Genomic DNA, 26,038 nt, shown 5'->3' on the forward strand with positions numbered 1-26,038 from the left:
CTAGTCCACTACTCTAATGCTTTTCCTTCAAGAAAGATCCAAGATGTCATGAGATAGGCAGCTCAGTATATCTCAAGAAGTCCAGCAGTAGCCTAGACAAGGCACTTAGTTGGCCTAAGTCTCAGTTTTCTCACCTATGCACCTAAAAGGGTTAGAACCATTTGGTGTTCAAATTACTTGTTTACTAGTAGTTGTTTAATTGTTCACCCTGTGACAACCTGCCGTCTGCCTGTTCCACACTACCTCCCCTACCACGATCCAGCGTCCCCTCACCTGGAGGAGAGACTGTGAGAACTGTCCTGTTTACCAGATGGCCCAATCCATCCCCCTGCTGCACCTCAAACCTGTAGGGGTTGAGGTTTAATAGAAATTGGTTTAATAGAAATCCGTTTCCTTGGAAAGAAGGGAACTTTCAACAGTGTTTCCCAAACTCAGGCTGAAGTAGTTTTTTAAATGTTGGTACCCAGGATTCACTTTACACCAATTAAGACAGAATTTCTAGGCTTGGAGCCCACACAGTGGCCTTTTTGTGTTTTTAAAGTTGCCCAAATCAAGGATGGAAGACCACTGGCTCGTAAAGGCAGGCTGCTTTTAAAGACAGTGGTCTGAGTGGCCGTTTGAGGCTAGCCAAGGGCACTCAGCCCCAGAACTTGGCAATACAGGATTTTATCCCGTCAACTTTGTGAAAGGCATGAGTAGTGTAAGTGGGAAATTGGTTTGCAGAGAGAGCCCAAGGAAGGAGATAGCATCTCTGTATGAAAGGGTCTTACATATGGGTCCCTGTGTAAAAGCCAAGCACCAAAAAATCATGTATATTCAAAATCCCATGCTAAATACACTGAGGTATATGTGAATGCTCCATCTGGGCCACTTTGTAAGGCAGACGAGTTTGTAGGTTTCATTCTAAAGGAAATAACAACTTTGCAAGGTAAACTATTATCGATGAGTCATTTTAGCACTAAACTGCTTTGCAAAAGGTAGGTAGATTAGAATTAGATCATCTTTCTTCCTCTTCTGATGTATTTAAATATCTATTGAGTTCTTTTTATTTGTCAAGCATTGTGCTAAGGATTTGACAAACATTATTTTATTTTGTGATAACCCTTTGCAATCAGTATTATTTATCGGTATTATTTTATAAAGGAGGAAATCGATGCTAAGAAGTTTTAGGTTGTTAATACAAAAGTCACAATAAACAAAAGAAGAGACCTCACCTCTGACTCCAAAGCTCACGCTGTTTCACCATGCCGGGCTTTATGCTGGGCCTGTTTGATTAGAGCTCATAGGTCACCTGGGGAGAAAGCCAGGTGACCATCCTCCCATGTAGGGTTAACTGCCTGTTCAGACTGGCTAGTCTACAATTGTAATGTTTTTCCTTCAGCAAAGATCCAGGATGGCTAAAGACAGACAGCTCAGTATGTACCAAGAACTTCAGCAATGATCTGGAGAAAACACTTAGTTAGCCTATGTTTTTTCACCCATGGAGCAAAAGGGTTACAATCATTTAGTGTTCAAATTGCCTTGTGGAGGCCTGGGCTATAGGAGGCCGGGCTGGTGGTGGGATGAGTAGACAGAGAGGCTCTGCATTTATCTGTTTGAAGAGACGTTTGCCCTACTTGCACAAGAGATGGAAAGATTTGGAAGGGAACCACTAGGTGGTTGTTATTGTTAGGTGTCATTTAGTTAGCTCTGATTCATTGTGACTCTATATACAACATAAAACTCCATACAACAAACACTGCTTGGTCCTGTCCATCCTCACAATTGTTATGTTTGAGCCCATTGTTGCAGCCGCTGGTCAATCCATCTCTTTGATTGGAGGTCTTCCTTCTTTTCACTGACCCTTTACTTTACCAAGCATCATGTCCTTCTCCAGAGACTGGTCCCTGCTGATAACATGTCCAAAGTACAAGATGCAGAGTCTCACCATCCTCACTTCTAAGGAACATTCTGGTTATCCTTCTTCCAAGACAGATTGGTTTGTTCTTCTGGCAGTCCATGATACTTCATTATTCTCCATACACCACTATAATACAAACGCATCAATTCTTTTCCATATTCATTATCTTCCATAGTCATGGTCCAGATTTCAAATGCAAATGAGGTGATTAAATACACCCTGGCTTTAATCAGGCATTCTTTAGTCATTACAGTGACATTTTTGCTTTTTAAAGAGGTCTTTTGCAACAGATTTGTCCAATGCAATTACTTCCTTTGATTTATTGGACTGCAGTGGAGATTGTGGATCCAAGTAAAATGAAATCTTTGACAACTTCAATCTCTTCTCTGTTTCATTGCAAATGACACTTCCTCTGTCTTTTGAAGATTAGTGATTAGAGCTCAGAGACCTCACATTGCTTGAGTGTGCTTCTGAATAGGAGGAGAATGGGTTTGTTAAAGGGAAGGAGGTAAGGCCAACAGAGAGTTGGAGGACAGAGAGCCCAGTTACAGCTAACAGAGCTCAAGAATTCCAATAAACCTGTTTGGGGCTACCGAAGGGAGTGTGAACAGCCAGATTCCAGTGCCCTTGAATGTTCACGGAGAATTTTGCTCCTGTGTTAGTGATACCTTTAACAAACAATACTGTTCATTAAACAATACTGGGTGGTTGGGATCCAAGCTTCAGCTCTTTAACTTGTATTTGATTCTTACCCAATTAGGTAAAAGTCTCTTGTTAGCAGTTTTGGATCTAAGCAATTTTCTGGTTGTTGTTGTTGTTTCCTTGTGTTTTTCAGATCTTGAATCCAAATTTCATCCAAGAAGGTAAGTTACAAAGAGTGAGAATGTGGGGATTAGCTAAACAAATGATGACAAATCAACACTGATATGTTCTTATTGTTAAGTGCCCTTGAGTCGGTTCTGACTCTTAATGACCCTGTACAGGGTTTCCAAGACTGTAAATAAATCTTTAGGAGAGCAAAAGCCTCATCTTTCTCCCACAGACCCACTGGTAGTTTTAAACTGCTGAATTTGAGATGAGCAGCCCGACTCGTAATCATTATGCTACCAGAGCTCCTTAGTTCTGATTCATAGCGACCCTGTATAGGGTTTCCGAGGAGCAGCTGGTGGGTTTGAACTGCTGACCTTATGGTGTGCAGACCAGTAGAGCTGGTTAAATCAGCAGTGATGTAGAGAAGGTGATATGGTTATGGAAAAGTAAAGATATTTATAAGAAACTATTAGGTTAAAAAAGGTTAAGATTTACAACATATATATATATGGGATCCAGTTTTTGTAAGAAAAGGTGTATATAAAGCCTGAGAGGCTTCAAAAAGTTCATAGGGAAACGGAATAAAAAGAGCATGAAATTCTTCCACATAGTCTTGAAGCCCTCTCGTAATGTTCACAGTAGTTGTCTCTGTATTATTACATTATGAAATTTCTCTCTCTTAGTTTATCTGTATTTCCTAATTTTTCTACAATAAACATTTATTACTTTTAAGGCAAAAAGTAAAATGACAGTTCAAAAGAAAGTTAGTGCATGAGATTAGAACAATGATTGGGACTTAGTGTAGGGGTAGGACCCAGGGGTCTGTTAAATTGAAGGTTATTTGAATCGTGGTTACACAACATGGGTGGGAAATGAACGTGATGTTTCATAGAACGGTTGTCTTATTCTTTTTGTTCTGACATGATGGAATGTATGTCAATTTGACCACAGTGGCCCCAGAATTCCTTGTGCCCTTAGTGGATGTGACTTGCTTACTTGGAGACACAGTAACCCTGCAGTGCAAAGTCTGTGGGCGACCCAAACCCACCATCACCTGGAAGGGTCCAGACCAGAACATCCTGGACACTGACAACAGCTCCGCTACATACACCGTCTCCTCCTGGTAAGCTGTTCTAGCACTGCTCCAACATTAGTGCCCACTGGGCCTAGCACAGCACCAAAAGGCTAAACCTCAGAGGCAGCCTCTGTTCTGTCCGTTTCATCTCTCCAGGAGAAGACTGTTGCCCTTGATCAGGAGAGAGATGGAGGTAAAAATCACACTGGTTCAACCCACCCTGCTAGTTTACTCAGTGCTGTGAGGTGCTGTAGGATAAGCCCTGGACTGCTAACCACAAGATCAGCAATTCAAACCTACCAACCGCTCCTCAGGAGAAAGATGAGGCTGTCTGCTCCTGTAAAGATTTATAGCCTGGGAAACTCTAGTCAGGGTCCCTATGAGTCGGAATAGACTCGATGGCAGTGAGTTTGGTTTTGTTTGTTTGTTTGTTTTCTGCTGCTCCTGGAAGCCCTGGATGGGGCAAACAGTTAACCGCACTCGGCTGCTAATGAAAGGTTTAAAAGCTGGAATCCATGCAGAGGCCCCTTGAGAGGAAGGCTTGGAGAGGAGACCTGCATCTAAAATTGAACCACTGAAAACTCTCTGGAGCACAGTTCTCTGACACACTGTGAGTCAGAACTGACTGATGGCAATTGGTGATGTGGCTCACACTCCAGCCTACCTCTCAGCTGGTGATCACCTGGGTCCAAACGCCACACATTTCATACACTGCTCTGCATCACGGAGCCATGCCTGGGACGAGCAAGAATGATTTGGAAAGAGTTGCATTCTGGGCCACATTAAACAATGGAAAACAAACTTTCAGACCTCAAGGCATAAACCCTTTAAATTTCAGTGGAATCGCTAAGCTGGAAAAAGTAGTGAAGGCTCGAAGAAGTGGTGAAGGTTCCAGACCTGTAGAAAGAATATGGTTCTTAAATGGGACATCAGGGCTCTGTTGGTGCCCTGCAGAATCCTGTGCACAATGACATACTTAAACATTTCATTAATGCTTCATTAATTTCAAAAGCAATTTTCTTAGGTAATGAGAAATGACTTGCTTCAAAATGGTTGTTGTTGTTTTTGTTAAGTGCCACATGGAGTCGGTACCGACTTATAGCAACCCTGTATAGGGTTTCTGAGGAGCAGCTGGTGGGCTTGAATTGCCAACCTTTTGGTTCACAGTCCAGCGCTGATCCTATAGCGTGCCACATCAGGGGTTCAAAATATGCACCAAAAAAAATAGAGACTCCAGTTACAAGCATGCTTCAGCACAAGACCTTTTAACCAAATTAATTGTCTCCCAATCATTCTGTTAATATTTTATTGCTACTGATCATGCGTTTTATTATATGAGAGTGCTGACAAGCAAGAGAAGGCCCTAAAGGCTTAAAGAAACATTTATGAAGGAAAAACATGGAATCGGGAGACTTTCCTCCATTTATTTAATATGTGTGCATGTGAAATGGAGAAAAGCCATCATGATTTGGTATTCACAGCTGAGACTTCTGACCAGCTCATAAAATATCAATGGACCTAGTGAACCAGTGTGTGGGGAAGACCATGAAGACCAGCAACCTGTGGGGAGAGGGAGGATGAACTGTGATGTAGGTCAGTGTACAATTAATGCTTTCAGAGCAACTTGACTTCCCTTGTGATGGTCCCGGACCCCATGCTGGGACACATGGGGTGGGGGGGGATGTATTGGTGGTGGTGGTGGTTGTTGATAGGTGCTATCGAGTCGGTACCAACTCACAGTGACTTTATGCACAGTATAACAAAACACTGCCCGATCCTGGGCTAGCCTCACTACTGGTGCCACACTTGAGTCCATTGATGCTGCCACTTTGCCAATCCATCTCTCTGGGGGTCTTCCTCTTTTTCTCTGATCCTCCACCTTACCAAACATGATATCCTTCTCCAGCAACTGGTCCCTCCAGACAATATGTCCGAAGTATTAGAGACTAAATTTGGCCATCTTGGTCTCCAAAGAGCACTTTGGCTGCACTTCTTCCAAAACAGATCTATTGGTTCTTTTGGCAGCCCATGGCACTTTTAGTATTCTTCTCTAACACCACAACTCAAAAGCATCAATTCTTCTATGGTCTTCCTTATTCACTGTCCAGCTTTCGCATGCATATGAGGTTATTGAAAATACCATGGCTTAGGTCCTCTCAACACAAACTCCCTTCCAAGACTAAGACTCAACGGAAATGCACGCTGTGATTGGTGACCACACACATCACCGATGAGGGGAAATGGAGTAAAAGCAGCAATGAAGCGGCAAGCTAAGCCCTACAATGTTCAGTGGACTTCTGTGGACCCAGTTGGGGACCTGGTTGGCAAGCAGTGTGAGGAGACCTGGAGACTCTTGGGCCCAGAGTCAGTGGCGTGGCCACGGAGGACTCGAGAGGAGAGTGGAGCTACCGGCTGATGGGAAGAGAGGGCATGTGCACAGGAGCGCCCACACTTGCAGATGATACCCACGTGACGTGGACCGGATGACTGGATGATCAGAGCTCAACCAGGAGAAGAAAGAAGAGGGAAAAAAAAAAGAATGAGCTGATAAAATCTGATGAACTTGACCTATACCTATGGAGCAGCAACTCAAAAGAAGGAACAAATCCTTACAGCAAGAAACATTCACACCCCCTCCATACACAGAGTGGACAGAGATGGGCAACTTGGACATTGGATACTCAAATGGGGAGGGGGGGGACTACAAAGGCAAGAAGTGACTGGCTTACAAGCTTTCAAGAGGGAACCTAGTGCTAGGGAGCATGGAGGAAGGCAGAATCTCCAGTGGGTACTATCCAATCTGTCTGGGCGGAGCTGATGAAAGGAAATACAGATAGGTAACTCTTGGCACTGTAGTGAATGATGCTTATCAGGACAGACTGTGAGGGTTGGCAATGCAAAGGTAGACGTTTTGTAACAAGGAAGGGAGTGATTAATTCTACAGGCTAGGAGTGGAGGTCTCTGGGGCTATCAACGGAGAAGAGTTGAGAGCGGGACCCTATCCAGAGAAATGGAGATACCTGAAATGGAGACAGAGACAATGACGTGGAGTAATGAAGCAGCTGAGGACTTTGGATCCAGAGAGGGAAAGGGACTGTGGGCCGAAAACTGTAGGGGGTGGGTTTCTAGGATATACCATTTGGTTGGTTGATGATGCATGGAGGGGATTGGAACCATGGCAATGAGATGATATACGATGGAATGAATGAAAAACTAAAGTTCTCTCATGTAAACTATCATATAATTCACAATAAAACATTAAAAAAAAAAAAGAAAATACCATGGCTTGGGTCAGGTGCACCTTAGTCCTCAAGCTGACATCTTTGCTCTTCAACACTTTAAAAAGGTCTTCTGCACCAGATTAGCTAAATGCAATATGTCGTTTGATTTCTTGACTGCTGCTTCCATGAGTATTGATAGTTGATCCAAAAAGAATGAAGTCCTTGACAACTTCAATCTTAGCAGAGAAAAAAGTATTAGTTAGGTATATTCCATTCACTTAGGTATTTTTAGCCTCCCACATGTACAATTTGAAATACTTGGAACATCTTCATTTTTAATTGTATCCATTTTCTTATCCCATTCTTTGTTGATCTGAAAAACAGAAAATATTTTAGAAAAAAATTGCTAATACTAATATTATGGACCAGTACTTGTGGTATTGTTAAGTGCCATCGAGTCAGTTGCAACTCATAGCAACCCTGTATAGAGTTTCCAAGGAGCCACTGGTGAGTTTAACTATATATTAATTCTTATCTCATTTTGTTTCTTATTGTACTCATCACTTATGCACATGGCAAGAATGATTTTTCTCATAGAAGGAAATGAGGATAGTGAGACCAGTTGATCAGTCAAGGTTGTAGGTGAAAACACTGGTATTAGACCTGAGGCCTAAGATTCCCAGCTCAGCACACAATGTGCCAAATCTCCAGGCTTTTATTGTCTTTAACCTCAAACATTTTATTAAAATCCCATCTTTGTCCCACAAGTGAGACAAAGAGTGGAAGTTTTTCACAAGGCCTCCTTAAGGAAAGCTTATTTTTGTGCTCTGCATTCAGTAATACAGCTAAGGAGTCGATGCAGACTCTTGTGAGATGGGTTTTGTTGTTGATGTTGTTGAGAGCCATTGAGTTGGTTCTGACTTCTAACCACCCTGTATAGGGTTTCTGAGGAGCGACTGGTGGATTTGAAGTGCTGACCTTGCAGTTAGTAGTTCAGTGCTTTATCCTAAAGCACCACACCAGGATGGGTATAAAGTATGAAAATACAAAAATGGAACCTGTTCCCATCCAATTGATTTAACCTCATGATGACCCCACATGTTACAAAGTTGAATGGCTTCCTAGGGTTTTCTTGGGTGTAATATTGACAAAAGCAAATGGCTAGGTCTTTATTCCACGACACTGCTGGGTGGGTTCGAACTGCCAACCGATGTTGGTAATATGGCACAAACCTTTTCCTCCACCCAGCAACCTGCCCACTAATAGCCACCCTGTGAATCATAGACAGAGTAGAATTGTTTCTTTGGATTTCTGAGACTATAAATCTCTACAGGAGCAGACAGCCTCATCCTTCTCCCACAGAGCAGTCGGTGGGTTTACATTGCCAACTTTGCCATTAGCAGCCCAACACTGAACACACTGTGCCACCAGAACTTCTATGGGATATTAGAGGGTGGGTCTAGAGGGAAACCACAAGAAGTTCAGTTCTGCAGTTTGGAGGACCTCCCTTTGGTGTCCCTAGTGATTCCGGTGAAATCACCCTGAAGATCTGCAACTTGATGCCCCAAGACAGTGGGATTTACACCTGCCTAGCAACAAATGACCACGGAACCACCTCAACATCTGCTACAGTCAAAGTGCAAGGTACAGTCTCTTTATTCACCAGATATTGTAAGTGGATTGTACAAGGGTTCTTTGAGACCTGGGGACAAAAAGATCCATTGTGAAAATTCCAAAGTAGAGACCTAGTGAATAGGAAGAGAATCAATCTTTGTTATGAGCTGCCCAGGCCTCCATGCATAGTTCTCTGACCACGCTTTATCTTCCAAGTGCAGCATTTAGCTCAAGGAAGAACTTTGGATAGCCAAGTGTGTCCATCATTTACTTCCAGGCCTTCTTCAAGCCTAGAGAAAAGTGTGCCAATTCGTGGAGAAGGTCTCTGGAAAAATATGAGACACAGGTTAAGTCATGTTCCTTGGTGAAAAATGACAGCTTCATGCAGAAATAGTGCTTGACCCTGTTTGTTTCCGCAGGTGTTCCAGCCGCCCCTAACCGTCCCATTGCCCAGGAGAGAAGCTGCACTTCGGTCATCCTCCGTTGGCTGCCTCCATCCAGCACGGGGAACTGCACCATTTCTGGTTACACTGTAGAGTACAGAGAAGAAGGTGTGCCGACTCCTCCTCCTCTTTTTCTGTCTTCTAGTCCCCTTAAGAAGATCCTTCAGAGTTAGAAATTGTTGACCTCTGCATCTTTCATAAGTTGTTCCTTCTTGTGTCTGCCAATGCAGCAGAGAAGCCAGAGTACAGCCACCTTCTGATCTCACTTTATGACCTATTCATGGCAGAGTTCAAAGTATCTTCACCTGCATTTCCGTCCAGTCCACACACTCATACTAGGATAAGCAGGCCCGTTTTACAGACGAGACGGCTAAGGCCTAAAGAAGGTTAAGAAACGTACCTGAGATTGTCCTCACTAAGCAGCAGAACTGAGGCTAGAACCTAATGTGTGATGTTTCTTCCAGAATAATAAATAAGTAGAGTTGTATAATCAGAGCTTTATCCCCAGACCCCACATGAAATTTAGAGAGCACAAATGTATATATAACGCCCTTTAAAAATTGAGTAATTGGAAAATGTGTTACATTTACATGCTAAAAGTGCATATATTCTTCAGCAACTGCAAACAACTGAGGTTGATATGTATGTATTATGAAAAATTAGCTAAAATAAAAGCTGCCATATATCTCTGATCTGCCTTATGAGTTCCTGCTGAATTGGAAGCATTTGCTGCCCTTGGCACTGAAACCATTTGTTCTATTGCACCTTCCACTCTTCTTACTATTATAACCCTTCCTTCTTCTCTGTTAAACAGGTCCTGCAAGGTTGTAAAGCTACATACTTTTGCACCTTTCATAAACCATTTACTCTGGTGTCTCCCAGCACAGTACAACGACCTTCATGCTGAGCTGAGACACATATTTTACAAAGCTCAGATTTTAACTCAGCATTATTCAGTTTATAGTTCCTCTTATTAACAAAGTGCTCTTGGGCCAAGTGTTGAATCTTTCTGAGCTTCATTGTCTTCATAAAGTGAAACAAATGCTCCCTACTTCATAAGTTTCTGGGGACTTAAGATGGAAAATTAAATGAACTATGGAAGAGAAAGGAGCTCTGGTAGCGTAGTAGTTATAATTCAGGCTGCTAATCTTACGGTTAGCAGTTCAAAACTACCAGCTATTCCATGGGAGAAAGATGAGGCTTTCTGCTCCCATAAAGATTTACAGCCTCGGAAACCCTATGCAGGGTCGCTATGAGTCAGAACCGACTCCACGGCACATAACAACAACAACAGCAATGGGAAGAGACCATGTGTGTAGTGTTCAATACATGCTAATTTTCATTGGAGGAAATGAATTGTTTCAACTTCCAACAGTATGTTTTTTCTCATTTCGTTACTAATTTACCATGTATTCTTCTAGCTATATTAAAAACTTAGCACATACCACGTGTTTCTCTGTAAAGTCATATTGATACCTTTCTCTCCCATAGTTATGGAAGTAAAGTTCTGAAAGTAAACAGAATCTATAGACTTATCGTCAAAAATCCAGCAACTGCCTGACAATTTATTCACTTACTTAGAAACCTAGGCCAACCAGGATTGGGCTGCCAGTTTCCTGAATCCCAGCTGATGTATTGACTACAGCTGCCACTTGAGTAGAATATGTCCATTTTCCTTTCTTTGTTTGCTGAAGGTCTTTGAAACAATGTCCCATTGATTTTTTTTGTCTTTTTCTTGCCTCGTAAACTGTGTACTAGGGTCCCAGGTTTGGCAGCAGTCCGTAGCTTCGACCTTGGACACTTACCTCGTCATCGAAGACCTCAGTCCTGGGTGTCCTTACCAGTTCAGAGTCAGTGCCAGTAACCCCTGGGGGATCAGCCTTCCCAGTGAGCCTTCGGAGTTCGTGAGGCTTCCAGAATATGGTGAGCCCCAGCCATGCCCAGGAGCCCCAGGCACCTGACCAACTGTCATACAGCCACTTCCACAATTGGTGTGAGTCTACCCAGCAAGTGGTGACTTAAATCTACTTAATTGTTGTTGTTAAGTGCCGTTGAGTTGGCTCCTTCTAGTAAAGACCCTGTATAGAGTTTCCAAGGAGCAGCTGGTGAGTTCAAATCACCAACCTTACAGTTCAAACCAACCTTGCAGTCCAGTGCATTATCCTGCAGCACCGCACACTGGACTGCTAACTGCAAGGCCCGCAGTTCAAACCCACCAGTCACTCTTGTAAACCTTATACAGGGTTGCTGTGAGTCGGAACTGACTACAGCACTTAACAATAACAATAATAAAGAGTGTTTCCATATAGTGTGCCACAAAGTGCCTTAGGGGGAACATTGAGTCTGCCTCCTGTGCCTAACCCACATGTGACCCTGGGCCTGCCAAGTACCCCCCAGGTTTCCATGTGTGTCTCCAGGAACAGAGAGGAATAGGTGAGTCATGAGTGACATCCATCCAATCTGTCCTTGTCTAAATCAGGAACCAAGAAACCTCCTCTCACCCAGCCAGCCTTCAGTGCCCTACCCCTGTCATCCCCGTCCTCAGCATTAGGACAGCCTGCAACAACTTCAAATGAGGAGAGGAATGCAACCTGGTGGAAGGATTTGACTGCATGAGAAAGATTTGATTGTTTCACTAACCCCTACCATAAACCTCTAAAAGTTTTTCTTTTTTTGCAACATACATTATTCTGTAGATTTATTAAATATTTAATGAAAATATATATATAACTGGTTATTGTTTGTAAGTGTTGTCAAGCCAGTTCTGATTCATAGTGACCCTGTATAGGGTTTCCAAGAGCAACTGATGAATTTGAACCACCAACCTTGTGGTTAGCAATCCAGTGCTGATCCTACAGTGCCACACCAGGACTTCAACTAGTTATATGTAACTGTTTTGTAAATGGGGTTCTAATTTTGCCCTCCTAGTTACTATCTCAAGGAGTCTTGGTAGCATAGTGAGTTTAGCGTCAGCCTGCTAACCACAAGTGGTTCCAACCTGCCAATTGCTCCTCAGAAGAAAGACGAGTCAGTTGGCTTCCATAAATATGTAGTCTCCGAAACCCTGTGGAGTAGTTCTGTGGTGTCCTATAAAGTCATTTTGAGTCAGAATCGACCTGATGGCAATGGGTGGTGTGGTACGTTCACTATCTCGGAGTCCCTGGGTGGACCAAAAGGTGAGGTCCTCTACTACTGATCACAGGGCTGGCAATTTGGTCCTCAGGAGATAGGCCTGCTTCTGAAAGGTCACAACCTTGAAAACCCTACGGGGCAGTTCTACTCTGCACACATGGTGTTGTTGTGAAATTGAGTCACGGTAACTAACAACATGAGTCACTGTCTCACCAAGACACCTTGGTCCCAGGAGTATTCTGAAAGACTTGTTAGCCTAAGGAATCCTCCATCTGGCGAGATTTCAGGCAGGACAAGGGAGATGGTTTGTGTGCATTGTGAGGAGAGGGGTAGGAGAGGAGGGGCTGGTGTTTCATTCACATGCTTGAGGGACAATGGGCCTGCATCTTTTTGGTTAAGAGAATCTCAGGATATATATTTTTGGAAATCCTGAGGTTCCCTTAACCAAAAAGATGTAGATTCATGGTCCCTCAAGTGTAGTGACTCAAGGTCAGTGGTTCAAACTCATCAGTCCCTCCTCGGAAACCCTATACAGGGTCGCAATGAGTCAGAATGGACTCCATGACACTTAACAATTTAACAACAACAAAAGGGTCTCCAGAGGGCCTGAACCTACGTGCTTCCCCCCTCCCCAAATCCAGAAGTACTCTCCACCCCTCCCCACTGTAGTCCAGCCTCAGTTCCCATCCGGTGGCTTTGTTTTCATGGGTCTGTGACTCACTGGGAAACCTTAGCCCTGGGTCTGTTTCCTCAAAATTCCACATGGATAAACGACCATCAATTAGCCTTAACTGTTTTGTGATGTGACTCACTCAGAGGAAACTGGTAATCATTGTTACAAGAACTGTGTTACTGGCTTAGAGGTCTCTCTTCACTGTCCCCTTAAGTGTCACTGCCCAGCAATGACCACTTTCATGTTGTGTTACTTGTGGATGTTGTTTGTGTGTGTGTAAGCCACTGCCTTGGGTTAATACTGCCAAGGTAACACTGCCATAGATTCTGTTGTTTGTTGTCCAGCTCATGGTGACCCCACGTGACAAAGTAGAATGTTCTTATAGGGTTTTCTGGACTATAATCTTTACAAGAGCAAAGATTCTACTCAGGCATATACAAGAGTAAGTCAAAAAGTAATGCTGCCGGAGTTTCAGTTCATACAGGCATTGGCTTTATTTGGTGGATGGCTTTAGACAAGTTCTCTGTCTTAGTTTCATTAGGGTGCCTTTAAAAAACAAAAGGTCCAATCTAAACAGTGGCTTCCAAGGGGATTTGCTGGGCCCAAAGAGGTTATCCTGATAGATTTTCTTGAGAACACAGGATGATCACAGGGGCTTATTAAGAAGAAGTTTTAAGAATATTGAAAATTACATTAATGAGAAAAGCTACACCAAGGAATTTTTTATTCCATCATGATAATGCACCTACTCATTCTCTGAGGGTTAGCCAAGGGCTACCCTATTATAATTTCACTGAGAAACCTTGCACCATTCACCTTACAGCTCTGATCTTGCCTCTTCAGACTTCTTTTTATTCCCCAAACTCAAAGAACATTGAAAAGGAACACCGAATGAGTCCCTTAAGGATGCTAATACTGCTGTTTTGGTGTGATATAAATCAAAGAGCACAGAATTCTTTGGGAGGGTTAGCAAGATAGAAACACCACCTTCAAAAGTGTATAGACTGAGATGGAGAATATGTTGAGAAACAATTAACTTCATATTTTTATATTTGTGTTTAATAAAGATTACAATGGTTTTATAGCAATACCTTTTTACTTAGCTGCACATTTTGGGTTAAGGTCAATCAATCATTCAATGAACCAAATCATGACAGAGAAAAGGAAGAAGATGACAAGTTTTCAGAATGTTTTGCACATGCTTCCTTCTTCCCTGCTTTCTAGGCCCTTTATTCCTCTCTGCTTTCTCTGATGTATTTTCCCTACAGTCGTTTTTGTACTGTCAAAGTGCTTTCTCCTTTCTCTTACTTTCTGTCAGTTTTCTATTTTAAAACATCCAGAAGTTACCTTTGTGATTGTCCAGAGTTTTTCTCTTGTCTAAGTAAAGGCCAGAGGGAGTCTGTCTTTGTAATGTCAGTTTCCCGTTGGGTGTTATTTTTTAAACTAACAATCCAGAGAATCGTGGCACTTCTCCACTGAGTGATGAGAATTGCTTTGGTATTATCCAGGAGCTTCGCTATTCATCTTTTCCTTATTCTCATATACCATCTTCAGTATCACAAATGAAATTTCTGTCTCCCAAAGATGCTGCTGCTGATGGGGCCACCATTTCTTGGAAGGAGAATTTTGATTCTGCTTATACGGAAGTGAATGAAATTGGAAGGTAATGACACTGTTTTCTGTTCTGTGGTTTGTGAGCAATTAACATCACATGAGAGTAACGACTGGATTGTTTTGGTTTCTTTTAATAAATGTTTTCACTCTATAATAAGAAACAAGTTAGAATATTGATATGTATTTTCTATTGCTCTTTTTCTAACTTCTTAAGTTCACTCCTCAATTTATAGCCTTTCTTCTTTTCTAATGTAAAATAGTGAATGATCTAAATCTTCTTCAAAGGATAATTTTAGGCAGGTTTTGATATGTGGTATTTTTATTATCATTGAATTCTAAGTAATTTTTAATTTCAACTATGATTTTTTTGCTTTGGCTCACGGGCAATGAAAATGGTTTTAAGTTTCTCAATGTATGAGTGTTTTTTTTTAATTAACTTATTACTGATTTCTAGCAATTGTGTTATGTTCAGAAAAGTTGAACAATATGATATGGATTACTTGATTTTTGTTATGTTACTTACTTTATGAGCAAGTAGTACATGGTTAATTCTTATAAAAAGTTCTTAACAGGAATGTATAATCACTAATTATTATGTTGTTGTTAGTGTGTGTCATCAAGTCGATGCTGACTCATGGAACCTTATATAAAAGAGCTCTAAACAGTTCTGAAGGAACTCTGGTAGCATAGAGGTTACGAGTTGGGCTCCTAACCTCAAGGTCAACAGTTCATAACTACCAGCCATTCCTTGGGAGAAAGGTGAGACTTTCTGCTCCCGTAAAGATTTACAGCCCCAGAAATCCTATACAGGGTCGCTATGGGTCAGAACCGCAGCACACATCCAACCAACCATATAGTTCTGAAGACTCCTGATGTGGCACTGTAAGATCAGCGCTAGACTTTGAACTACAAGGTGGGCAGTTCAAACCCACCAGCTGCTCCTCGAATGGTCACTGTTAGTTGGAACCAACTCGATGACACTTAACAACAACAACATAGATTCTAGCGCAGGATAATGCGCTAGACCGCAAGGTCAGTTTGAACCACAAAGTCAGCAGTTCAAACCCACCAGTGGTTCCTCATAAACCCTATACAAGTTTGCTCTGGGTTGGAACTGACTTGATGGCACTTAACAACAACTAGGTTGTAATCTTTACATATGGAATTCTAGTGTTACATGGAGTCCTGGTGTGGTGAAGTAGGACAAGCACTGGACCGCTAATCACAAGGTCAACAGTTCCAAGTCCACCAACCGCTCTTCAGAATCCCTATACAAGTGACTAAGAGTTGGAACTGACTTGAGGACACACAACAACAACAATGTATATATCCATGCACTAAACACAGTGGCAGCAATCATGGGCTCAAACAACAATTATGAAGATGTCATATGACCGGGCAGTTTTGTGCTGTTAGACACAGGGTTGTTATGATTCAGAATCAACTCAGTGGCACCTAATAACAACAACAACAATGTGTATTAAACACATTAATTATTTAATGAGTATTTCTAACCAACCCCCCCCACACACACTCCTTTCTTCAGTATTTAAATCAGAGAACATCATTCAGTGGATCCTTGAAAAAAAGAAATGAAAATATGACTTTAAAAAAAAAAAAAACTTTGTTTATTATCATGATTTGTGAAAAGATACAAGGCATACAGTACAAGGAAGGGTACTATATATACATGGACCAAGAGGCAGGTGTTTGAACATAACTGGAGAATACTGCCTGGTTTTAAATCAGGAAAGGTGTACACCAAGGTTGTACCCTTTCATCAGACTTATTCAATCTGTATGATGAACAAATACTTTGAGAAGCTGAATTATATGAAGAAGAACATAGCATCCGGATTGTAAGAAGACTCGTTAACAACCTGTGATATGAAGACAACACAGCCTTGCTTATTTCAAGTAAGGAGGACTTGAATCACTTGCTGATGAAGATCAAAGCACAGCCTTCAGTATGGATTACACCTCAACATAATTAAAACAAAAGTCTTCATAACTGGACAATGAGCAACATCACAATACATGGAGAAAATATTGTACTTATCCAAGATATCATGTTATTCGTATGTATGAATCTACATTCATGGAAATAGCAGGCAAGAAATCAAATGATGTATTGCATTGGGCAAATCTTGTGCAAAAGACCTCTTCAAAGTATTAAAAAGCAATGACGTCAGTTTGAGGACTGACATGAGCCTGACCCCAGCTATGGTATTTTCAGTTGCCTCATATGCATGTGAAAACTGGACAGTGAATAAAGATGTCTGAGAAGAACTAATGCCTTTAAGTCATGGTATTAGTGAAAAATATCATATATCCCATGGGCTGCTAGAATAGCAAACAACCTATATTGGATGAAGTACATCCAGGATGCTCCTTAGAAGCAAGATGACAAGACTTCCTCTCATGTACTTCAGATATGTTATCAGGAGGGACCAGTCTCTGGAATAGGACATCATGCTTGACAAAGTGGAAGGCCAGCAAAAAAGAGGAAGACCCTCACTGAGAAGGATTGACACAGTGGCAGCAACAATGGGCTGAAACATAGAAATAATTGTGAGGAAGGCACAGGACTGGGCAGTGTTTTGTGCTGTTGTAGCTAGGTTTACTATGTGTTGAAACTGACTTGACAGCATCTAACAAAAACAAATGAACAAAGAAATCCCTGTTACTCTTAAACTCTCCTTTTACTCCAAGGACAGTTGAATGAAACTGCATGATGGTGCTAGAAGCTGAAACTGAGGGATCTCCTATTTCTGGCCAGAGTATCAGCATATGGGAACCCATGGAGCCAAAGAATGTGGGGAGAAATCTCAATGAAGAACTAAATAAGGGAACTCCTAATTCAGGGTACAAGTGCTGGGTCACTCCCAAACTGTCCAGGCATAGGAATATACCCAAAGACTTGGAGAAATGAGGTATAGTATAAACCATTCCTCAAATGCCAGATTCTTCTTTGAATGGCACTCCTGAGGGACAGACCCAACTAGCATAGTAAACACCCTGAAAACAAAGCACACAATCCAACTGCCACTCACAGAAGGTCCTAACCGAGTTGGTTGTGTATTAAAACATATAAACAAAAACTCAACATTTGCCAGAGAATTTTAATAGGACCCAGAGCCTCACAGCATTACTTTCAAAAGGTCTTGAATATAACCAAAAATTCTCAACATATTAAAAATTAGGAAAATCTGACAAATTCTGAGGGAAAACAGTGTCAACACAGAACAATTCTGAGATAACCCAGATATTGCCATTACTATTGAATATTAAATAAAAATGAAATATTATAAATACTTAGATAAACTTGGTTTATTGTTCAATGCTGTTGAGTTGGTGCCAACTCATAGCAACTCTGTGTAGGATTTTCAAGGTTTTAAATATTTGTGGGAGCAGAAAGCCTTATCTTTTTCCTGCAGAGCGCCTGATGGGCTCTAACTGCTAACTTTGTGGTTCACAGTCCAGTGCTTATCTTACAGAGCTACTGCATGCCCCTTATGTATATGTTGTTGTTGTTGTTAAGTGCCATCAAGTCAGTTCCAACCCATAACGACCCTGTATAGGATTTCTAAGGAGCAGCTGGTGAGCTTGAACCACCAACCTTGTGGTTCAAACCAAAATTGCAGTCTAGCACATTAACCCACAGGGCCACACCAGTTATTTAAAGTCTATTTTTATTATAGTTTTATATAATAATTTTATATAAAGTTTTATATAATAATTTTATATAATAGTATATATGTATACATATATACTATTAAATAACTATAATAATTATCCTCTAAAAAGCTGCTGAAACTGCAAGGTCAGCAGTTCAAGATAACCAGCTGCTCCTCGGAAACCCTATACAGGATTGCTATGGGTCAGAATCCACTCAACGGCACATAACAACAAGAGATAAAGGTCAACACTCTTTGAATAAATGGAGCTATTTCTCAGCAGATAAAAAGAAATTATTTTAATGTGTTTTTTATGAGTATTTTATAATAAAAAATACAGTATGTGAAATTTAGAAATTAATAGTTGGGTTCAGTATCAGGAAGAAGATGATAGAGGAGTCAGTGAACTGGAAGATAAGAAATCAAAATGATCGAATCTGAAGAATCAAGAGAAAAAATATTTTAAAAAGAATCAAACACTGTCGCAGAGACCTATAGGGTAATATCAAAAGATCTAATATTCATGTCCTGGTGTGGTGCTGCAGGTTAATGCCCTGCACTTCAAGGTTGGCGGTTCAAACTCACATGTCACTCCTTGGAAACCGTATGTTGTTGTTGTTGTTAAGTGCCATCGAGTCAGTACTGACCCATAGCAACCTTATGCACAAAAACGAAACTCTGCCCAATCCTGGGCCACCCTCACTACCGTTGCCACACTTGAGTCCATCGAGTCCATCGATGCTGCCACTTGGCCAATCCATCTCGTTGGGGGTCTTCCTCTTTTTCTCTGACCCTCCACCTTACCAAACATGATATCCTTCTCCAGTGACTGCTCCCTCCAGACAATATGTCCGAAGTATGAGAGACGAAATTTGGCCATTTTGGCCTCTAAGGAGCACTCTGGCTGCACTTCTTCTAAAATGGATCTATTGGTTCTTTTGGCAGCCCATGGCACTTTCAATATTCCCCTCCAACACCATAACTCAAAAGCATCAATTCTTCTGTGGTCTTCCTTATTCACTGTTCAGCTTTTGCATGCATATGAGGTTATTGAAAATACCATGGCTGAGGTCAGGCGCACCTTAGTCCTCGAGCTGACATCGTTGCTCTTCAACACTTTAAAAAGGTCTTGTGCAGCAGATTAGCTTAATGCAATACGTCATTTGATTTCTTGACTGCTGATTCCATGAGTGTTGATAGTTGATCCAAGAAGAATGAAGTCCTTGACAACTTCAATCTTCTCTCCATTGTTAAGAATGTTGTTTATTGATCCAGTGGTGAGGATTTTTGTTTTCTTTACATTGAGTTACAATCCTTTCTGAAGGCTATAATCTTTGATCTTCATCAATAAGTATTTTAAACTTTCTTTGCTTCCAGCAAGTAGGATTGTATCATCTGCATACTGCAGGTTGTTAATCAGTCTTTCTCCAATTCTGATGCCACATTCTTCTTCATATAATCCAGTTTCTCAGATTATTTGCTCATCATACAGATTGAATAAGCATGGTGAAAGAATACAACCCTGGTGCACACCTTTCCTGATGTTATACCATTCAGAACCCACAAATAGTACTCATATAATTATAATAATATAAACACTGGATATTGATTAAATACAATTCTGCTTTAAAGTTCTGGCACAAAAGCTGTATATGGGGACAGAGAGAGGAAAAAGACTAAAATCTTATCTTTCATACCAGATGTCAACAGATACTAATTAAACTGAAAGATCAAGAAATAGAGAAGTAAATACCCAAATATTCAGCTAAAATCTATTAAACTGATATATCACTATGGATTAATGCACCAGACTGCAGTCATTTAAACTGCAAAGTCGGCTGTTCAAGCTCACTAGCTGCTCCTTGGAAACCCTATACAGGGTCATTATGGGTTGGAATCAACTCGACGGCACTTAACAACAACAACAAAGTGAGGAAGGAGTCCTGGTGTGGTGCTGTAGAATAAGCACTGGACTGGTAATTGCAAGGTTGTTCAAACCCTCCAGCTACTACTTGGAAACCCTATGCAGTGTTGCTATAAGCCGGAACCAGCTTGATGGCACTTAACAACAGTTTTGTTTAGGAGTGTGGCACTGTAGGATAAATACTGGACTGCTCACCATAGGTTGGTGGTTCAAACCCACCAACCACTCCTGGGAAACTCTATATAAATAGGTCACTCTGAATCGAAATGGACTCAACAGCGCTTAACAACAACACAACATTTTTGTTTAAAAAGGAACCCTGGTGGTACTGTAGAATAAGCATTGGACTGCTAACTTAAAAGTCAGCAGTTCAAACCCACCAGTCAGTATACATGGAAAAGGTGAGGCTTTCTTCTTCCATAAAGATTTGCAGCCTGAGAAAGCCTATAAAGAGTCACTATGAGTCAGAATCAACTTGATGGCAATGAATTTGTCTTTTGGTAGTTTTGTTAAATGTGATCATTGTGTGGTGGCTATATATTCTTCAATATCCTTGTCAGTTAAAGATGTATATTGGTATGATGCTGTAAGATAAGCACTGGACTGTTAACCACAAGGTCAGCAGTTCAAATCCACCAGTCACTCCTTGTAAACCCTATACAGGGTGGCTATGAGTTGGAACCGACTCGACAGCACTTCAAAACAACAGCCACATTGAAGTATTATGAATGAAATATGATTGATATGGCTTTTGATATGATACTGGATTTTATTTTTAAGTATCCCAAACAAACAAACAAAAACAAAAGCAGAGGTTGAGAAAGGAATAGATGAAACAAAATTTGGCAAAATGTTGGTAATTATGAAAGGTGGTTGCCAAGTGCAGGGGCCCATTATACGGTTCCCTTCACTTTGTGTCCATTTGAAATTTTTCTCAATGAAAATATAATAAATACAAAATGAAAGTAATAAATTGCCTCCTTAAAGATGATTTTTAAATTATCATACATTAGGATTCCTCCCTCTTTAATGTTGTTACTGTAGTTACTATTTTATTTTCTAGAAATGTATTTTACTTACAAAAGAAAACAACCAGTGACTGCTGTTCAAAATTAGAGACTTACGGGTTAAGAAAACGATTTTCAGTGGGCTCTTGGCATCTCAAAGAATCATAAAATGCTTTGGGAAGGGGAAATGGGCTTTCTGAATAATATTATAATTTAAAGTGTAGAAAAATAAGATTCCTAATGAAATATGACTGTCGGACTGCTTCAGACAAAACTAGTGATAAAATGACAGCCAGGTGCTGCAGACAGCTTTGTAAAATGCTCTTTCTCTTTTGTTCCCCAGAGGCCGTTTCTCCATAGTGAAGAAATGCATTCACAAAGCTACTCGCAAAGATGTTGCTGTGAAATTTGTTAGCAAAAAAATGAAGAAGAAAGAGCAGGCTGCCCACGAGGCTGCCCTCCTCCAACACCTGCAGCACCCCCAGTATATCACACTCCATGACACCTATGAGTCCCCCACATCCTACATCCTGATTTTGGAACTGTGAGTAAAGGTGCCATCTCTCCAAGGGGGATCCTAGCTGTTTAGGTCATTTATTGTCCACAATTATTAGAAAAGAACGGTTACAAGTTACACAGTGTGTCTCTGTTTATACAGTTCTTTATGTAGCATGCTTGCTCTTTCTCTCATTTTATATAAATGTCCTGTTGTGATGCTGCAGCATAATGCACTGGACCTCAAAGTTGGCGGTTCAAACTCACTAGCCGCTCCTCGGAAACCTCACTCAGGGTTGCTATGAGTCGGGACCGACTCCACGGCATTTAACAATAACAACACTGTCACGTTATAGATTAGAAATGCAAAATTAAGAAAGGCAAAATAAATTGCTTCTTCTATTTTTTATTATTTTATTGTAAATTATGTGATAGTTTACATGGGAGAACATTAGCTTACATTCATTCTGTCGTATATGGTTTCACTGGGCACGTTGTAGCCCCATTTTAGGTATTCCAATCAGTTATAGGCAGAAGACAGACTTATAAGCTTCATTCTATGGTGATATTGCTGGCTCTTCCTTTCTCTCCCCCTCAAGTGTCTATTTATGCCACTTCAGCTTCACATTCATCCTATCGTATTTCATTTTTTTGCAATGATTACAATACGCTCCATGCATCATTAAATAACCAAAGGATACACCCCACAGGCCCGCACCCCTGGCTGTCAGCAAACAGCCCCTCTCCCTCCCTGATTCCCATGTCCCCAGCCACTCCATCTGTCCACATCATCATCTCTGTCTCCATGCCTGGTTTCACTGCCTCTCGAGGTAGGATCACCCTCTACGCTGTTCTCACTTTATGGTCCCAGGGACCTCTGCTCCTGGGCTGCAAAATCAATCACTCCCCTCCTTTTGTCAAAAAATTCTACCTCTACATTTCCGACCCTCACAGTCAGTCCTGATGACAGTTATTCACTATTGTACCACAAGAGTCTTATCTCCATTTCCTTTCGCCAGCCCAGTCCCAACAGTTTGGAAATCATTCAGTGGAGGTTCTACCTACCCCAGCCCTGTCTGGAACTAGGTTCCCTCTTGAAAGCTTGTAAGCCAGTCACTTCTTGCCTTTTTAGGTTCCCCCCTCACCCCATTTTGGGCCTGGGCAATTTCTAGTCCCCTTTAAGGTATTCCAATCAGTTACAGGCTGAAGACGGGCTTACAAGCTTTCTATTGTGATGTTTCTGGCTATTCCTCCTCCTCCCCGCAAGTGTCTATTTCACAATGGTAGGCAAGGGAAACCAAGATTCAAAAGACAGCCAAGAGCTCAGAGTCAGTGACATAGCCACAGAGGACTAGAGTGGATACTGAAGCGTCTAGCTGATAAGAAGAGAGGACATATGCACAAGAACACCCACACTTGCAGATAATACCCACTTGACCTGGCTTCAATGACTGGATGATCAGAAGAAAGAAGAGGAAGAAAAGAGTAATCTGATACAATTTGATGAACTTGACCTACACCTATGAATGCAGTAGCTCAAAAGAAGGAACAAATCCTTACAGCAAGGATCATTCTCACCCCCTCCATACACAGAGTAGACAGGGATAGGCAACTTGGACAACCTACCCAAAATGAGGTGGGGGGTGGGGGGGCTACAAAGGCAAGAAGTGACTGGCTTACAAGCTTTCAAGAGGAAACCTAGATCCAGAGGTGTGGAGGAAGGTAGAATCTCCAGTGAGTAGTATCCAATCTGTCTAGGCGGGGCTGATGAAATGAAATGCGGATGGGTCTCTTGTGATACAATAGTCAATAATTGTTATCAGGACTGCTTGTGAGGGTTGGAAATGTAAAGGTAGATGTTTTGTAGCAAGGAGGGGAGTGATTAACTTTTCAACCTAGGAGCAGAGGTCCCTGGGACCATCAAGGGAGAAGAGCAGAGAGCGGGACCCTACCCAGAGAAGCAGTGATGCCTGAGATGGAGGCAGAGATGATGATGACGTGGAGAGATGGAGCAGCTGGGAACTCTAGACACAGAAAGGCAGAGGGGCTGTGTGCTGATGATCGGGGGTTTGCGGGGGCAGGTTTGTAGTGTATACCCTTTAGTTGGTTGGTGATGCATGGAGGGATTGTAACCATAGCAATGAAATTATATAAAATAGGATAACTGTAAAACTAATATTTTCCCTTGTAAACTATCACATAATTCACAATAAAACATTAAAAAAAAAAAAAAAAAGGACAGCCAAGCATCCTAACATTATTCCCCTCTTTTACCCTTTCACACCATGCCTCATTCCCTGTATCCTGAAGCCCTGTTATTCCATTTCCATAAATTGCTTCTTAAAAACTAGGAAATAGAGAAGCTGCGACTTGAACCTATATCGCTCACTCCAGTTTCCTTATTTATTTTCTATTATGGCCTCTTGGGCTGTGCAGGAAGCTTAGGAAAAGATATTGCTTGTAGGCTGTTGACAGAAGTGAAATTGAAATGAAAGAAATTGGTTTGTTACATCAATTGACTGCTCTAGCATCCCTAATCTACCATCCAAGAAATTCCTTTTAGGTTGGAACTATACCTTCAAACCACCCCACTCATTTCAGATCATCTAGGAACTCAGCAACCATATGATGTGGCCCCAGAGTAGATCAAATATATCAGCGAAATCACAGTGTCCATCTATTATCCAGATTAAGAAGAGAGAGCATGTTCTGTGGTTTGGGGAAATCTTATAGAAGATAAGAAGAACAATCTTTTCAAAATGTCCCACCTCCTAGTAAAAGTGTAATTTAATGGGTGCTAAGGAATCTTGACGTGGCACTGCAGAATAAGCACCGGATCAAAAGGTTGGTTTGAACTGCAGTGTTGGTGGTTCAAAGTCACCAGCCACTCCTCAGAAACATTGACTCAATGGCACTTAACAATCACAACAACAAGGAGTCCTGGTGTGACACTATAGGATCAGCACTGGTCTGCTGACCACAAGAGTCAGAACTGGCTTGATGCACGTCACAACAAAGAGGCCCTTCGAGAGCCCTGGTGGCACAGTGGGTTAGGCATTGGGCTGCTAACCACAAACTGCTCAAACCCACTCACCGGGTGGCTCAGAGGAAGGAAAAAGGAAGCTTCCCTATTTCCTTATCCTTGCCCCTGTCTAGGTAAGTAGGAGAGGAGACCAGTGGGAAGGAATGAGCTAGAGAGGAGAGTGAAAATTGAGCCAGAGTGGTTTCAGTTCTACCTGGCATTTCTTGGGAATGTGCCTTTAACAGCCCATCATACATTTCAGGATAACTGCTAACATTTTATCAGTCCTTGGGTAAGAGGGCATAGTTGTTGTTAAGTTCCAGAGAAGTCAATTCTAAATTCATAGTGACCCTATATAAGGTTTCCAAGGAGCATGGTGTGTTTGAACCATCAACCGTCTGATTAGCAGTACAGTGCTGATCTAGCGCACGGAACCAGTACTCCAAGAGGGCAGAGAGTGCCTGAAAATAGTTATGGTTATTGGGTGCCTTGTTATCTCACATGATCCTCATAAGGAAGTAGGTTATTGTTGTTATGTGCAGTGGAGTCAGTTCTGACTCATAGTGACTCACAGTTCTGACTCATAGTGACAGGGTTTCCAAGGTTGTAAAGCTTTACGGGAGCAGAAAGCCTCATCTTTCTCCTGTGGAACAGCTGGTAATTTTGAACTGCTGACCTTGAGGTTCACAGCCCGATTTGTAACCACTACACTACCAGAGGTCCTTAAGAAAGTAGGTATTATTATTCTCACTTTAAAAGCTGAAGAAACCAAAATGCAGAGTTTCAGTGACTTTCCTAAAGCCCTGTTGCCAAATCCTGTTGAAAGGAGGATTTGCCACCTGTCACTGTAGTCAACCACAGAGTCAGGGAGAGACCCAATCCAAGCTTGGTTAGCAGAAAGCCAGCAGTCTGGAGGATGGACAGAACAGTTTCTCAAGACCACCCTGTGTCTCACAAAGAGCAGGCACGTTATATAGAGTAAGTTACATTTAGATGCACACTTCTCCTATTTTAACATCAAGATGGCATTCTTGGAAAAAGAAACAATAAAGCAATAAAATTCCTTAAACATTCTACCTTTAGGGAAAAAGAAACAATAAATCAACAAACTTCCTCAAACATTCTACCTTTAGGGTCTCAGCTGTTTAATTCCTGAGATAACTATCTGGGTGGGTTAAAGTCCTATTCTCCTTCCAGGACCAGAAGGACATCTTAGCTAATTTTTAAACTTCCTCATTTACAGGGTTCTCATTTGAGACCTATCCATGCACCTACAGGGAAGCCCAGTTAATACCACTATTATTCAAATTTATGCACCAACCACTAAAGCCAGTAAAGATGAAATAGAAGAAGTCTACCAACTTCTTCAATCTGAAATTGATCAAACATGCAATCAAGATGTATTGCTCATTACTGGTGATTGGAATGCAAA

General features: G+C 41.5%; 1 protein-coding gene across 1 annotated transcript in view; it reads left to right on the plus strand.

Moving 5' to 3' along the window:
• The window catches only part of KALRN (kalirin, RhoGEF kinase), a 154,124-nt gene that overhangs the window by 123,296 nt on the left and 4,790 nt on the right, over positions 1 to 26,038 (plus strand). Inside the window, exons 19-25 of the mRNA XM_006869371.1 lie at positions 2,736 to 2,763; positions 3,662 to 3,833; positions 8,529 to 8,650; positions 9,040 to 9,171; positions 10,822 to 10,986; positions 14,453 to 14,531; positions 21,433 to 21,633. Coding sequence (XP_006869433.1) covers positions 2,736 to 2,763; positions 3,662 to 3,833; positions 8,529 to 8,650; positions 9,040 to 9,171; positions 10,822 to 10,986; positions 14,453 to 14,531; positions 21,433 to 21,633 — 899 coding nt within the window. The remainder of the gene's footprint in view (positions 1 to 2,735; positions 2,764 to 3,661; positions 3,834 to 8,528; positions 8,651 to 9,039; positions 9,172 to 10,821; positions 10,987 to 14,452; positions 14,532 to 21,432; positions 21,634 to 26,038) is intronic.

Source organism: Chrysochloris asiatica, unplaced genomic scaffold (assembly GCF_000296735.1).
Source record: "Chrysochloris asiatica unplaced genomic scaffold, ChrAsi1.0 scaffold00130, whole genome shotgun sequence".
NCBI classification, from domain to species: Eukaryota; Metazoa; Chordata; class Mammalia; order Afrosoricida; family Chrysochloridae; genus Chrysochloris; species Chrysochloris asiatica.